General features: G+C 37.1%; 1 protein-coding gene across 8 annotated transcripts; it reads right to left on the bottom strand.

Annotated features, from left to right (window-relative positions):
- Window positions 1–660: 660 nt before the first annotated feature.
- On the bottom strand, window positions 661–13086 carry coro6 (coronin 6). 8 transcript variants are annotated; one of them, XM_078930735.1, is made up of 12 exons: window positions 12898–13037; window positions 11171–11302; window positions 10856–11055; window positions 6873–6995; window positions 4514–4643; window positions 4172–4350; window positions 3838–3957; window positions 3663–3767; window positions 3372–3517; window positions 2868–2925; window positions 1690–1917; window positions 661–1522 (listed from the first exon to the last, which is right to left on the bottom strand). In XM_078930735.1, exons 3-12 carry the CDS (start codon window positions 11051–11053, stop codon window positions 1346–1348), a joined length of 1464 nt encoding a protein of 487 aa, XP_078786861.1. In that variant the 5' UTR covers window positions 11054–11055; window positions 11171–11302; window positions 12898–13037; the 3' UTR covers window positions 661–1345. The 8 variants fall into 8 exon arrangements, with proteins under 8 accessions (XP_078786861.1, XP_078786864.1, XP_078786865.1 ...); XM_078930738.1 differs by having other exon boundaries at window positions 661–1388; XM_078930739.1 differs by lacking the exon at window positions 11171–11302 and having other exon boundaries at window positions 10856–10957; window positions 11029–11055; window positions 12898–13010.
- Window positions 13087–13313: the final 227 nt, after the last annotated feature.

Below are 13313 nucleotides of genomic sequence, written 5' to 3'. Positions count from 1 at the left end.
GCACTGTTACAGGGCCTAAATAATGTTATTGAAGAAAAAAGGTTTAGCGCACTGTCTAGTGGGTCTAGATGACCCAACTCCCAATGTTAAAGTGCCTAGGATAGCACAAGGGTTACAATAACAGCGTCTAGCCGATCACTGCTGGCTCTGTGCAGAAAGTGTGTGTGTGTAAACCTGGGGGCGGTGCTTGCAGCACAAACTCTTCCTGGAAGGGGTCTCACTGGTCGTCACCTCGTGAGAACCCGCTCGTTTTCACGGGTTGGGAGAGGCTGGTCCTCAGAGCGCAGGTTTTTAGAGGAGAAGTCAGAAAAGTGCGAACAGATCAAAATACCACTTTGGGGTTTCTTTTAATGAAAAATGAACATTATAATACACTTAAAGCTCACAAAGTTGATTTTCCATGATTTAGACCATTTAACCCTTGTCCTATCTTAGATGACCCCACCCTTACATTGACGTGTTCTCCCTACCATGACAAAGGTGGATAAAGGTGGAAAGATTTCATGTAATCCATGGACACCAGTGAAGCTCACAACTCATTGAAGAAAAAAGGTTCAGAGCACTGTCTAGTGGGTCTAGATGACCCAACTCCCAATGTTAAAGTGCCTAGGATAGCACAAGGGTTACAATATGAAAGTGTAACAGAACAAATGAGGCATGTTTGTTTTTTAAAAAACAGATTTTATTGTCAAGTCTTTGTTTTTACAGAAAAAAATGTTTTTGCTTTTCATATTTTGCTACAGTTTCAATATATTTCCCCTATTTGTTTCCTTTATCATTATTTACATATTGAAAAGCTTTCATATGGACTCATCTAAACCACAGTGCAGAAAGCCAGATGTTAAAACCTGCCTACTTTTAATGTTTCATTTGGTTTCTGCTTCTCCTTCTCTTCAAAATCCCTCTTTTTAGGGAAAACAGTGTTCACTTTCCTCTGTCTTTTATCCTATACATGCCCATTTCCTTCAAATTTACAACTTCCATTTTACCTTCTTTTATTGGAAAGAGTTTACCACAATAAAAATTAATGCTGTGGCATCGACTTTTTATCGCTGAGAAGAATTTTGGAGAATAAACCGCAAAAAATGTCTGTATATGTGGTTGCTGCTGACCCTTGAACCCATTTGAACTCTGGAAAAACAGCACCCTCCAAGGAGGCAACTCTGTTCGAGTATTCAGTAGGGTGTTTTCTTGTAAGTTCAGTGGAAATAGATTATGATTTAGAAATTCAGACAAGTTCTTTTAAATGTGTGTTCAATTCCAAATTAGTCTGTGCCATTGGTGAATTGGGAAAGCTTATCCTCCAAGTCGCAGATCCTCTTTTCCTGTGACAAAACTGTGGCTTTCAGGTTCTGAATCTCCTCCAACAACCTCTCGAGTAGCTGAGGCTGGACAAGATGAGGGATGAGGAAGAAGGGAAAACAGAGTAATGACAGAAGGGAAAAATAAGACTGGAAAATATAGGAAAATAGGTCAGGGATAGTAGGTAACTAAAGGAAGAAAACCAAAACAAAACCAGGAGCTTTAAGATTGAAATTGGGTACAAATTGAGAGGAGACAAACAGAAAAGGGTACAAATAACAGAAATGTGTTACTAAATGTAACTGAACCCTGAGATTGTTCCATCTGATTAGTGTTCCCCCCACGAAGGCCACACATGCTCATTCACAGGAAAGATGCTGAACTTACCGGCAGGCTGTTGGTGTCCATTGTGGACATGCTGCGTCGTGTGGTGGGTCTGGAGTCCAGCACATTCTTCTTCACCACCTTGAGTTCTCGACTCTTTGGCGGCACGTAGCCTTCTCTCATGGATACCAGGATGGGGTCTTCATCACGGCCATCCAACCACTCTTCGGGCTCCATGGCCGGCTCGGGTCCTGCTGTGTCCGGGTACAGGTCATCCTGGAAAAGATCAGACTGTACAAAAGACACAATAGGCAATTTAGAGACAGGAGGTGCTTAGATTTCAGTTTTATTGTGATGGAAACAACAATGGTTGAAAATAATCTGTGGCTTTATATTAAATCAACTGAGTAGATTGTCTCTGATGTTAAAATTTGACATGTATATTTCTGGATTATTTGCTGATCTTTGTTTAAAGGGTGAGAAAGTTGGCAAGTGTTCATATAAAAGTATAGATTATTATTTTTAAAGCCACATTAGATGGAAATCTCCTTCAAGACCATTAGTCTATATTCCAGTTTAAAATAGTTACGATCAGGACCTATGCACCTTGGCACCTCGGCCGTGGTGCAGAGGTAGAGCGGTCGGCATCTGATTGGGAGATTGCAGGTTTGGTTCCCGCTCTTACTATGCGCATGGATGAATACTGAGACTATAAAGCGCTTTGGGCCTTCTGAGAAGGTGGTAAACTGCTATATAAATAAATATACACCATTTACCAATTAAACCCACACAATAATAATATTCCAAACATGTTGGTTGGTATGAGACAACAGAGTCAAGTCATTTGGTGGTTTTGAGGCCATAGAAAGATTTCTTTAGTATTGAGAAAGATGCAGTTGTGCTGTGTGACATTTTTGCATTGAAATAGATGTTGCAAACATTGAAAAGGCTTGCCAAAAAATTGTTAACGTAAGCAAAACTCAATAGCAACAGCAATATATACATTTTGGCGTTGGCATAGAAAAAATGGCAATTTTTATGTTTTCATAACCCTCATCCTTCGTCGGCTGCTCAGCCCCCAAATGCACGCTCCTCACAGATGTGGCATCAAAAGCAGGAATTTATTTCTAAAGATCAGTGTTGCAACAAAGAAATAGTCTATCAAACACAAAGTTCCATTTGTTTTGTTTTTTTATGTTGGGATTAACATTAAATTGAAATGTTGTGTCAGATGGGCTTACTTTTCTGGGCACAGTCATAGTGATGGGCTCACACTTCTTGTCAAGCAGCTTGTATAACCTGATAATAAAAAGACATATAAAGGTTGATGAAAAATAAACAGACACGTCACCTGATGAGTGTGACATGTGACAAACATTATTTTAGTCTATTCTCAGGCCAAAATACCCTCCCATATCCTTCAACACACACAAATGCATCTTAAATGAATTTAAAAGTGTTTTTTTTTTAAACTGATATTTAATGGGGGGGGGGGGGGGTAAAAACAACAGTTATTTACACTCAAAATTACAAATATTTTGAAGTGTATTTTTTCCTTTTTTTTAGTAATTTTTTACTGAGAGTACATTGAAATCTATAAAATAAAAAAATAAATAAAAACCGTTGGACCGAGAGCTTTTGAGCTCTCAGAATAATCATATGAACCTGGTTTGAGTCGGTTTATTTAGAACCACATATGTGCAAAGTGCAATCTCTGAAGGAGTGATTTATTGGGATTATCTTACCGCGCGATCTCACATTTGCTGACGTCCACGCCTCTCTTGGGCATGAAGCCCATCCCTCTCTGGGGCTCCTTACTGCTGAAGGTGCTAAGGTAATGAACATAAGGAGGCTCTTCTGTGATTTCAAAGTATCGAATACTGCTATCCCCCTGAAAATACAAAAAAAAAAAAGAATAAAAAAATAATCAAGCAAACATGCCTTTGTGATGCTCTTAGGGCTGATTTAATGGCCTTTCCAAATAAATTATCAATGTTTTGAACTGGGATTTACATCAGTAATCAGTGTTTTCATACCTTTCCACAAAGATAGACCATATTTGCGTCTGGATCATAATATGGTAACAACACTCCATTACTTGTGTCCAACTCCAAAAGTGCAATAGGTTCCTCAAAATTTGTCTGCAGAAAAACCAAAAACCATGATGACTCCAGTTTTCAGCCGAGGTTATGTTAGAAAAGTGTTTGTTACCGGGTCCCAGAGGCCGAGTTCCCTCTGGCTCATTCTGGTGAATCCTGTCGTGAAGATGTTTCCATCTCTGATGAAGATGGCTCTCATTGGTCGGATGCCTTCATGAGGAGCCAAGCGCTCCTGTTGGTCAAGATTTAAATAAACACTGTTGAAGGTACTCATTTAGAGCAAAAAAGAAGAAAAATATTTCTTATCCAATGGTGCTCAGTTAGAAAAAAAAATGTAAATAGTTTTTGGAAATCCATTGCAAATAAGAAGAAAATCACACCTTTTAACAAGAAAAGTTTGGGTTGGCAGTTTGCAAGAATTTGTCAGATTACTTTGACTCACTCACCGCCACCACCTCCCTTTTTCGGGGATCACAGACGCGCAGGCGCCGATCTTTACAAGTTGTGCAAAACAAGCTGCCGTTTCTGTTCCAGCTGACGCTGTAGATGAGGTCTGGGTGGTCATCCATTGAAATGAGGGGCTCCCCTGCCCCCACGTTCCAGATAATAATCAAGTTATCACTACCTGAAAAGGAAAAAAGGCAAGAATGAAAAGATTGTTGTCAAATTGTTCCGAGCACATAAATGTATATTGAAATTTTTAAAAAGTTGTCAAAAGAGTTCTTTTTTTTTTTTTTTTTTTAAAAAGCATCAACATTGGAGGAAGTTTTTATGGCTTTGTGTTCTACCTGCTGTGAGCAGGATGTTGCGTGCAGTGGGGTGCCAAGTAACAATGCCGACTCGTTTGGAGTGTCCCTCCAGAACCACCACAGGGTCAGAAAGAGGGCGGGTCAGTGTATGATCCGGGATTTGCCACACCTGAAGAGCACAACGGCACGTTTGATTGGTCTTTACGTCAAAAAGTTATTCAAAATATTTTTTGTCTTTTTTAAATTAATTAATAACCATTAATTCTGTAATTGCAATTCAGTTCAGTATTATTATTATCGGAGAAAACGAACTCTAGTTCTCTTAACCCTTGTGCTAGTGTGATCGTGGCTTAGGGTGACAGTGCTTACTGTAAAAAAAAAATTAAAATGTATGTAAATATGTTAATATACAGTACTGACTTTCCATGAAAACTAAGGTGACACCTGAGATGTTTCAACCCACATGTGTGTACCGACCTTTTGCTTTTAAAAGCTTTAAAAGAAAAAAGAGAGCAACTTCATGTCCCATTTATAGCCATCAAACTGACTGCAAGTTTTATTTTAACACAATGCAAAAGAATTGGGATTAAACCAAATTTATCAATATCAATATTGAACTTAAAAAAGAAAATCCACTTTTCACTTTTTCTCCAGCAGGAAACTACAAGATATGAAGAAAAAAAACCTGACACTATAAGCTTCTTTTTACGGTTTACTCAGATACTTATTTATATTCTATGTTACTAACATGAACATAAGATGCTCAGGCTAATCTCTATTTGGTGTGCACCCACTTACTGTACACACGTGCACACTCCTAAATCTGCTTCATAAAAAAGACCCTAAAAAAGAGTGACATCCCACTTCTGGACTTTCCTCCACTTCAATGCAGCAATGTCACCAGGACAGCTGCGAGTGTCTGTCGGCGTGCGCGCTGCTACACATAAACAAAGTCGCACATGCTCAAACGCTGATGACGGCCACATTCAGGCAACGCTCAAGCAGCTGTTGCCCAAAAAGATGCAGCCATTCCATCATTAAAATATTCCAGCAATGTTCGTACACACACATGGGCACATTTGCCCAGATAGACAGCTGTGTGATGCCCATATGTTGAAAGATAGTGTTGTTATGCAAACCTTAGAACTCACACAAGCTCACATTCTTGACATATGGACACGGCACACACAGAAACTCAGAAAAAGTGGCAGAAGTCAAGTAAACTTTACAAACAAAGTAAAAAAATAAAACGCATAGAGCAAAAAGCACTATGCAGAGCAGAAGCAAGTTTCTTAATTGATGATAAAGTTTCTGCAAGGATATGTATAACAGTTGATGGGGTCTGTTTGAAAAATATTACTGTAAAACACTGTCCTTTATTTTGGGAGTCTGTCGCTTTAGAGTCATCATACAACTATAATCACAAATTAAAAACATAAAAAGTAATCTGTGACCTGGTAATTTTATTCATTTTATTTATGATACTTTCATGGAATATTTTAACACACAAGAAATTTGAATTTTGGACAGGAACAGTGTTTAGATTGTAGGGCAATATTAAGGGAAAGGGTAGATTACTTTTTTAATTGTACCATTAGCATTTCATCAGCATGTAAACCTTGTTTTTCAACATTTAAGTACGAAACTTGTTTTTTTATAGAAGTTTGAAATTAAAATGACCCAAATTCCCTAAAAACAACTTGAAAGTTTAATAGGATAAAAAAAATTTACCTTTAAAACGGACAAGAGTTTTTCTGCAATCAACCAAATTTTTACAATTAAAATAATTTTGACTGAATTCACCAGTAGTTCTGGTTGTTACAACAAATTACAGTGTAGTCCAAGTCGTAGGTATTAGAATAAAAATGACGTTTTTGTGTTAAGACATGGTTGTTTACAGTGTTTAAGTTAGAGCGCACAACCATAAAACTTGATTTGATTTGATTTTAAGCCTTAATTGTGGTCAATACAATAAAAAAAAACACACATATTTATCAAACTCATTACAGAAATGATGAATAAATATAATGATCATTAGCTAAAGTCAAGTAGAGCTTGATTTATTGCTTGGAAAATAATGGGAAGAAGCAAGTATATATAATCCCATCCCCACAAAATGAAAGCAGAGTTTAGCAAAGATGCTGTTTTGTACACCTTATCATTTACTTCGCATATCCAGAGAAAGCCAGAGTTTGCTACAGTCGTGACCAGACAGCCAAAAGATTTGATCAATTTTTAGACATTAGGGTTAGAAAGCAGAGGTAGTGGGTCACTCAAAGAAGCAGAAAAATGCAACAAGCTGTAGCCGTGACAACCCCTGACTACTACATTAGTCATCACTTATAGTTTCTCACATGCTTTTACAGATTATCTCCCACAAACACTCTGCAGGGTTTACCATGGCTGTGCAGTCCTCCGAGCAGCTGGCAATGATGTTGTCGTCATGAGGACACCAGTCGATGTCGAGGACGGGTCCAGAGTGACCGATCACCAGCGGGTAGTTCTTATCCACACGACCGGACTGCAGCACACAACAAAGACACGTCAATGTTATATTTACAACAGAGATGCACCCATAATATATTAATAAGGGTGTTTAGAAAAATGAAGTGTTTTTTTATCATTTAAATAAATGTTATTAAATGTTAAAAGATTAAATTAAATTAAAGAGAAATCAAATAAATACTTTTGGCTCCGTCTGGTCTTAGCAATCTTCATAGTATTGATGTAAATTAAGAAGTTTGATGCAGACGCTCTTAACGAATGCAAACAACAGATTGACAACATTGAATAATCAATAACACACCTATTTGTATTGTTAAAATTGAAGCAAAAGGAAGTTACTACTACTACACTGAAGAGAAATTTTAACTATAGTCTCAAAAAAAAGATACAAACAATGCTCAGGAAAACAAGAACTGCAATTCAGATGCTGATATACAGTGAACAAATACAACGTTTAAAGAACTTTTTAAGAGTAGGAACAATACTTTATTAAAATGAAACTGTAAATGCAATACACGTAAACGCAACATTTTATTTAACACAGTTTTGAACAGAAAAAAGTAATCACAGAAGTTAGGATTTGACCTAAACTCCTTGCAGCAACTGAATTTACTGTGACATCCTGCACAAAACAAATGTGAAGTCATCAATTAAAACGGTTGAACATTAATAGAAGATTAAAAAAAAAAACTCATTGAAGGTGAAAACACATTTTATACTAAAAAGGTGTTTCCCAATAACATCTTAATGATGTGATGGGACGTGCATGTTCAGTTAAAAAGATTTCAGGGATTTTAGGTGATGTGGCATGTAATTAGGAGAGAAAAAACACTCCAAGTGTTCACATATGACCTTGGTTTAAAGTCTGTAAAATATTTGTAAATAAAAACAAGAAATGAAAGAGATAACCCTTGATTATTAATTTGCTTTACCCTAATCTCACTACATGTAAAGACCAATAACCTAACAGAACAGTGAATGCAACAAAACTAGAAATAGTTGCAACTAATGTGAAAACACTAGTAATAAATTTCCTTTTGTTTACATTTAAAATATAAAAAGTACAGTTTGCAACATTTATTTACATTTTAAATGAATTTTATTCACCCCACCCCTCTTTATGAAAGTGATTAAACCCTCTGAAATATTGTGTAACTCAATTATGTTGACAAATTGGCAGCTTTATTGGAGCACAATTTGACTGCACTCCGCAGTATTACTACAATTTTACGAATATCAATGACTTTACCCATTCAACGCCCCATGGGAAACTCTTTCTTTGCATTTAAACCCCACTGGGTCATCAGGAGCAGCTTTAGATTAGTTAACAAGGAAGGAGGTGGTTAGATCTTTTGTTTGTTACTATTGTAAGTGACAAGTACAGGATTGCATATCCAGATTGCATATCCAATCCTGTACTTTTGTAAGTACAGGATCATACTGATCCTTTGTTTGTTACTTTTGTTGCAGTTGTTGCTGTTTTTCAATTGTTTTTGTTCCTGAACGATTGTTTGTTTTGGTGTGTACTTTATTACTTACCTATTTTTGTATTAAAAAAAAAAAAAGTTTGACATGTTTTTTACAGTTGATCACAAGTGTGCAGTTGATCACATGTTTTTTACACTTTCGCAGCTGTATTTATTTAATATTCATTTATTTATTTATTTAATGAGAGTTTCATTTCTAATAATAATTTTAATAATTTTAATAATAATTTTTAGCAATTTAATATGAATGTCATTTTTGATGTCCTTTTTTGATGTTATATTATATATATTATTTGTGAATGTCGTTGCTGCCACAGATAAATGAAATTTCCCCATCGTGGGATTAATAAAGTCATCTATCTATCTATCTATCTATCTATCTATCTATCTATCTATCTATCTATCTATCTATCTATCTATCTATCTATCTATCTATCTATCTATCTATCTATCTATCTATCTATCTATCTATCTATCTATCTATCTATCTATCTATCTATCTATCTATCTATCTATCTATCTATCTATCTATCACGGTAATCCTTCTTTCCATCTCTTCTTTGCTTTGCTTTTCACCAAATTCGACCATTTAGCCTGACTTTTATTTAAACTCAACACTTATTTACAGGTTAATGCTCTTATCTGACACTTTTCTGAATCTATAAAAGCCTACAAAACTATCAATAAGGTATTAAATGGATCTAAAAGGTTTTTTCAGCTGTAATCAAAGGCTAACAGGCTTGCTTGAACAAATTTTAAATATGATAGTTTTTCTTTCAAAAACAAATGTCAAACATTTACATATATTGAGTAATAAACAAAAAAAAACTCGACCTGTAAGACTATTTGTTGTATTTGAGTCCATTTTGGACAGGAAATTTGGTGAAATTGCTCCCAATAAGAGCACTGTGAACATGGGGACATGTGAATCAGCTTTTCAGAAATCACACCTTCTATGTGACACACACTAAGCAAAGTTTATTTATAGCTTGGGTGACGAGGTGTTGAGAGGGGGGTTTTACATGCTGCAAGCCGGGGACCCAGATGGGGCAAAGGAGGATAGAGAGCACACTCAGTCTATTTATAGCAAATCTGTTCAGCGTGACTTCTCCGAGAACCCTCACCCCCCAAAAAACTAAGCAGTAATCTGCAATTTTTAAAGTTACTCATGGATTTTAATTTCTAATTTGTAAAACTATGAATCAAACACATCCTTGCTTGTCCATTTTTAATTCTGGTTAAAAAAAATAGCAACCACATAACATCAAGTTAATAAGTTAGTCTAATATTTCTTATTATCAGCATTTTATTGACCAAAAAATAGTACCGCCCTAAGTTTCACTGCTGGGCTGTGGTTGGCAAATGTTGCTTGCCTTCTTGCTTCAAATGAAAGCTGCTGAGGTGGAGGAATCTCCCAAGACAGCTTGACTAGATTTCTCAAGCTAGTCTATATATGTGTCAACACTCAATCAAAAAGCTTCTCTGATCCAACAAAGTTTAAAATACTAATTATAATCAAATAAGATTACATAACAACTATTAATGATGCTGCTTGAAGAAATAAATCTACATTTTTGGGATGCAGGGCGAGTTTAATTTGTTTAAATAGTTATAATGCCTGCATCAGCCACAGATGATGTGGTCAATTTTACTTACTTTACTTTACTTTTAGAAACCAAAGTCATCTTACTTCCTTCTAAACAACGTTTTTTTTAATAATTAAAGACAATTATAAAGGTATTGTGAGGGAAACCTGTTGTCTGAAGCAAAACTTTACATATTGTTTTTAGAGTGAAAAAAAAATACTTTAAGATGTAAAAGTTCTCTCTACAAAGAAAACAGGAGTTTTCTGCATAAAATATTAAAACTTTTTTTTATCTGCTGTTCGTAGCAGAACATACACATCCATCAAGTAATTTCTCTTTCTTAGCATTCTTCAAAATTGCAGATGCCAGAACCTAGATTCCATCTGATAGACCAGATTATCTTTATATAAAAGAAACAATTAAAAACAATAACAGAGGAGCAGGAAGATAATAGAGTAAAAGTTGGTGTTTTCATCACAAGACCATAGATAACTGTATTTAGGTGTACAAACTCACGTATAAACCATAAAAACATCAAACACCATGCATGGTTAGCAAACATTTCTATTACAATTTTCTAGTAAAATATCTTTATTGACATCTATTTGAACACACAGAACAATTCTTAAATTCTGCAAAAGTCCAATTTTAAATGAGTTTGCTTTATTAAACTTTTATTTTGAAAAAAGTTATGAATATATAAAGTATCTACAAGAATTTAAAAAACAAGCGTATAAACCATACAACTTAATTTCTGCTGTGACTTTCAATCAATTTTTAATGATGTTTTTCCCCTTACTGACCTTAGAAAGGGGCAGGACCAGAAAAGCTCCTCCTCCACTGGACTCAACTATAACCGCCAAAAACTTTGGGTTGACGGCACAGAAGGAGCTGTCCCAAGTCACCTTGGAGACGCGAATGTCATCATAACTTTGATCGGCTTTGACTGCCTGGCCAAAGACGTGGCGAAACTTACTCTGCCGCACGATGCTGCGACTCATGGCTGAGGAGAGAGGAGGCAAGAAAAAGGGAGAAAAAAAATGATATGATGGAAAAGCAGTGTCTTTAAAATAAAAGATTGGAAAATAATAAATATATGTTAGTATATTTCACAAAACTTGTTCTTTGTTTTTGTATTAGCCAGTCTTTTTTTTCTTTTCCTCCTGCATGTTGCTGCCTCCATCAGGCTGTTGACTGATGACTTGCTGTCCTGCAGCTGTCATAGAGAGCAGGCAAGTAGAACTGTAATCCTCAAAAACACAGGGGATATTGTGTATCAGTGGCTGCTTCAGGGAAGATATTAATAGTTGATTGTCCCACTAAACACTATGTGGGAGCCAAACGTCAAAGTCAAACACTGAGATGAGAGCAGGTACAAGCAAGGGGCGGCACTCAAAAGATGCCCCCTCTTCAAATCATTAGAATGAACTAAAACTAAACTAAAAAATTTTTTAAAAAATCTAAATGAAGGTCGGCATCAGTCCCCAAGGAGAATTGACAAAAAGTTGTTCCTTTACTTTCCTTAACTTAATTTTAAAGTCCCTCTCCAATTATATTTTGATCCATTGTAAAAATGTTGTGGTCTTTCAATTATGATTATGCCATTTTAGGCAAAATCTAAAAAACCTGTGTCATTTTTTAGGCCATAATATGTGCAGAAATTCACCTGACTTGTGGGTGCAGAAATAAGCCTCCGCTGATATCCCATTTGTTTAAACGATCCCCAACCAAACAGTAGTGGTGTAACCAAAGCGGCGAGCAATTTCAGAGCTATCCAGCTGTACAGCTTTGAGTCCGATGCTAGCTTATACGAAGACAATGAAGACGTTGGTGTATCTATTTACCTACAAGTGAATGCATCAGAGTGGAGCAGAGCAGGGAGGCTTTGGCCTGTCCATTTCACTGGCTGCGTCATAAAAGAGACTTTTTTTTCAAACTTTTTTTTTCATCTGCGATTTGAATAAAGAATTACTAAGAAATGCAATTTTAATCTTAAATTATTTTATATATGTCCTCCATCATGAGAAAAATGCCCCAAAGACATGTTAAAAACACAATTTTTTTTGAGTGGGTCCTTAATGTAAACTAAAAGTCTGGCCTTTGTACAGAACTTCTTTCTCTTTCGGCTTTTCCCATCAGGGGTCGCCACAGAACATATAACCAAAAGTGTCCCAAAAATGACCTTTTAGGCTGGGGGTCAAGGGCAGCATGACTTTACCAGTGATGAAAGGACAGAAAAGCCCACCCAACAACTTTCCAAGAAGCTGTGCATTATGTACACGCTGCCTGTACATGTACAGGCAGGCAGCTGTGGTGCGTTCAGGGACCACCGAAGTATCACAAACTCGGATGACAAAAAAAAACAAAACAGAAAAATCAAAAAATAAAACTTACATCAAAAACCAAACTTTTGTTCAACTGATATGCTTTAATGCTTTATTTTTTATCGTATGACATTCTCCTGTCGTGAATGATGGGGGGAGGCAGCGTGAGGATGAAACTGCCACTTTCCTAATATAGACAAGACAAACTGCTAAGCCCCTCCCACCCGCTGCCTGATCCCAAATAGTTCCAGAAGGCGAGCAGCGGACCCGGTGGCGCTCAGCGTCTAATGAAGTGACTGTAAATCTGAACAGGCGCTGCGAACAGCCCCTACAAATACACATAAACCCTGGGACATGACTTTTAGGGTAGAGGGGAGACGAGGAGTTTGCGAACAACGTTCACATCTGCGCACGTGCAGGATGTTGTTTTAGTATGGGCTTTTGAAAGGTGTTGCTGCATTCGAGGACTGACTGACGCACCGCTGCAGCACAGAGTCACGCGCGTTCTGAACGCAGCTTACCTGCCTCAGGTTGCGGGGAGCCCCCTCTTCTAATGTGCAGCCCCTCTGGTTTAGAGCTTCTCCTTCCTGTTGTGTGTGCGTGTGTTTTTTAAAATTATAGTCCGCTGTCCGGGAGTCAGGAAAACTGCTCCTCGCTCCTCAGCAGGGAAAGAGAGAAGGGAGAGTACCGGGACAGAGCAGAACGGGGGGGGGGGGGGGGGGGGGGGGGGGGGGGCTGGAGGGGCTGGATCTATTTTGGAACAGACACCCAGGACACGAAAAACGCCATGCGCGCTCCCGGCCGGACAGGAGCGCGCGTCCGGGGGTCAGCCTTTTCACTTTTAGTTGCAACTTTAAAAGTGTTCATTTTTGAACAATGAAGTAATTTAGCCAAAATAAGACTCAAAAAATATCTTATACTGATTACGAAATATGTA

This window comes from Oryzias latipes, chromosome 14 (genome assembly GCF_053564925.1).
Source record: "Oryzias latipes strain Hd-rR chromosome 14, Olatipes_Hd-rR_3.1".
Taxonomy (NCBI): Eukaryota; Metazoa; Chordata; class Actinopteri; order Beloniformes; family Adrianichthyidae; genus Oryzias; species Oryzias latipes.
The sequence above is the reverse complement of the archived record's forward strand: the minus strand, read 5'-3'. Positions and strand labels throughout refer to the sequence as shown.